Here is a 3,527-nt window from a genome sequence, read left to right as displayed (position 1 = left end):
ACTTCTTTTGCGCTCATGGGTTGTCTTTGTCTTCCATCTTCACTTGTGCTGGAAATTCAAGCAGAGAGACCCAAACAGATTCGTTCAACTTCAACATGGGTCTCGTGGGTATTCTCATGTTTGCGCTGAATTTCCTTCACCTTCTTGCATGGTATGCATTTTCTCATGACCAAGCGATCAAAAAGTTAGAAATTTTACCTTCATTTCTTTCACATTTGTTTTAGTTTAGAAAGTGTGGGATCATGAAGAAGAATTTGAGTGTCTAAGTATTCTCAGCCTTTTTACTTAATTGCAGGCCTCTATTGGCTTTGGGGTATCCTCTGTAAGTCTCTCTCTCTCTCTCTCTCTCTCTCTCTCTCTCTCTCTCCATGTTGATAATGTAAGGTTCTGAGACTTTCTTTGTTTCAACTGGGTGTGTCGAATTGCTTTGAAATTCTAATTTGTTACATAGTTTGGTGGATGATTCGAAGATGATGTTTAAAATACGTATTTCGTTAACAGATTTGCTTCGATCCGGGCAATTGAAAGGGATTCAAATTGGGAGACAAAGAAGTTGGTGACATATTGGATTTCCTTCTCTTTGCTTTCACTCTTTGATCATTCTTTCGTCAACCTCCTTCAATGGTAACTCTATTAACCCTTCACTCCCTTATCTCTATATCTCTGCATGAGTGCCAAGCAAGCAAGAGAGAACTTGATTTGGAACCCAGCGTTTTGTCCAAATAACGGCTAGATAGGTGACAATTTGTAGGATGTTGTCTTGCTGCTCTGCTTTTCTTCCTGCAGAGCAGCAAGACAACATCCTCCGATGAAACAGCTAACCAGAAGACATATCTTTATGTCCAGCTTAATGTTTTCTTCTAATCCTCCGATGAAACAGCTAACCAGAAAACATTGATTCACTTAGCCCTGAGACCTGATTGGCCAGCCTTTCAAACTTCCTTATAGGATATTTACTTTCTACAATTGGTAGGTTTGATCGATTTGATTACCATGCTTATTTTATATTTACTTGCCTCAATTACCCTATAAATAAGAGTTATTTGTAATGTAAATATTATCAAGTTAATAAGAGCAAAATGTAGCATTTAAGGATAAGGTTGCTAAATAATATAACATAGGATTTAAGGAGGGAAATATTGTTGGAAATGAGCAAACAGGTTACTAAATCTGATCTTGGCTTTGCCTTTTCTTTACGTGTTTTTCCAAATACATGTGTATGATATGTCTTGTTTATGTTTTGCATTTATCATTTTTTATTGTCAGGATAAAGTTCTGGCGTCATATTAAGTTAATGATCATTTGCTTGCTGGTTATACCCTATTTCAATGGTGCTTTTTACGTCTACAATCACCTTGTTCGTCCATACCTCTTACTTAACCCACAAGTTATTGTTGATGAATTCCGTAAGTGGATGGTGCTCTTATGCAAGAGAGATCAATTTCTAGCTGAGGCAGAGAGATATATCAAAGGGAATGGACCTAAAGCTCTTGAGAAACTCATTGATAAAGAGGTATGGACTTCATGGTAATTATGTGTGTCACTTTTACACAATCTGTTCAGTTTGAAATCAGTTTTCTGCATTCGATATGTTGAAATAAACATTCAAATAAAAAAGTATTCATAATTGGATGGCATAGGACTAATACACAAATTTGATTCCTTAACTTTTTTTCAGTTTGAGACCCAAAAGCCTAATGTTGACGTGGAAGAGATCAAAGCTATTGCAACTGCTACAGAGAAAAAAGAAGTGGAGTGGGTAAAGCTTTTAGTTGTCATTGATGCAAAGAGAACATTAACTATGATTCCTTGAGTATATTCTTATGCCATTGGTTGTTGGTTTTAGTCAAATGAGTACAATGATCCATCCCTGCGGGAAGAATTATTTCCAGCAATCATTGATGGAGTATGTACTTTCCAAAAAATAACTTGATATTTGCTTGTTGGAGAAGAAAAGATATAAAGTATGTTCTTATGAGAAATACACAATTTTATTTACGTAATTTCTTGAGAGCTAATCTCCACTCTTTTCTCTCTCTTGATGTAGTCATACAGCAAAGAACCTGATATACTGGAGATAGATAATAAAGCTGTGGAAGTAACAGAGAAAAAGGAAGTGCCTGCAGCCAACCAGGTAATGTTTCTTTTTATATATAAGTGGGAATCTATTTTTCAGCTTCATGGAAATTGAGTATATGCATGGGGGGGATAGGTCTTTGAATGCTTAAAAGTTGTGGGGTTAATAACATGGATTTGAGGGTTTAATTTCGGAGTGTGCTTGGCGTTGTCATCCTTATCTGCAATTTAATTGTCCATGTTCATGTTTAAATTAGAGATCTCCATAATGTTGTGGACTTGTGCTATATGTCAGTTAACCACTGAAAGTGAAAAAACATTGAATATACACCTTCAAGAGAAGAAACACAAGGCTACTTATGAGGCATTGAAAGCAAAGAACCAGTCGAACATTATCAATTTTGGGTCTGTTTTACCGGTATTGGCTTCAACTATAAAGACAACTTATCAGCCGATGGAGAATCCACAAAAGATTGAATCTACCAATGGATTTAGAGGGAGCACTACTACAAATCATGATGAAAAAGGGCAAGGCCAGCCAAAGAGTGTCTTGTCTTCAACTGCAAAGGAATCTAATCAGCCCACAAAACAGGTGCCAGAACACCTAGTTCCGCCTCTAAAGTTGCCATCATTATCTGCAATTGAATTGTCCATGTTTATGTTTAAAATCAGAGATCTCTATAAATGGATCATATGTTGCTTCAGTGTTTTCTTATGCCTTTCTACCAATAGGATGGAAATAACAAAACAACAATTTTGCTTCTAATCCGTCTTAAATGTATTTGCAGATTTTTGTACCGGAGCGTAGTCTCGATCCAACTGATAACAGAACATCAACCACTATGGAGATTGAAGGACCAGATGTGGCAGTTGCAGCACCCAGAGAACTTCCTGATATACACGTGTTTAAGGAAGTTCAAAAAGAGTGGACTTGTGCTATATGTCAGGTAACCACAACAAGCAAAATAACCTTGAATATGCACCGTAAAGGGAAGAAACACAAGGCCACTATTGAGGCACTGAAAGCAAAGAAACAGACAAACTTTGGATTGAAACAAAAGATTATCCTTACTGACAAGGAAAAAACACAAGGCCAGCAAAAGAATGCGAAGAAAGAAGCTATTTTTGTGAAGAATTCCACTTTCAAGTGCTACATCTGTAATGTAAACTGCACTGGGAAGGTCGACTTGGATTCTCACTTAAGAGGGAAAAAGCACTTGGAGCAGGTTCAAGTACTAATGGGAAAAATTGGGTGAACTTTAGGTGATTGCACCAGCTAAAGTTGACTCACAGCTGATAAACTTTATTTTGGATTATGTTGAATTGATGTATTTGCATCAGCATACCAATACTAGATGTGAAATGGCACTGAAATAGGATTTCGTTGTGAACCATCTGTTAAAAATGTACCAAAATTTAGAAATAACATTTGTGGTTGCATATGAGAATAC

At 36.7% G+C, this 3,527-nt stretch overlaps 1 protein-coding gene across 2 annotated transcripts; it reads left to right on the top strand.

The window, feature by feature from the left end:
- Positions 1 to 3,527, top strand: LOC132179112 (uncharacterized). Of its 2 annotated transcripts, XM_059591754.1 has the most exons (9): positions 1 to 151; positions 296 to 322; positions 502 to 624; positions 1,267 to 1,513; positions 1,679 to 1,759; positions 1,847 to 1,906; positions 2,048 to 2,134; positions 2,372 to 2,668; positions 2,865 to 3,527. In XM_059591754.1, exons 1-9 carry the CDS (start codon positions 96 to 98, stop codon positions 3,330 to 3,332), a joined length of 1,446 nt encoding a protein of 481 aa, XP_059447737.1. In that variant the 5' UTR covers positions 1 to 95; the 3' UTR covers positions 3,333 to 3,527. The 2 variants fall into 2 exon arrangements, with proteins under 2 accessions (XP_059447737.1, XP_059447738.1); XM_059591755.1 differs by lacking the exon at positions 1,847 to 1,906.

Source organism: Corylus avellana, chromosome ca4, assembly GCF_901000735.1.
Source record: "Corylus avellana chromosome ca4, CavTom2PMs-1.0".
NCBI classification, from domain to species: Eukaryota; Viridiplantae; Streptophyta; class Magnoliopsida; order Fagales; family Betulaceae; genus Corylus; species Corylus avellana.
Note: the sequence above shows the minus strand (reverse complement) of the source record. Positions and strands in the feature narration are given on the sequence as shown.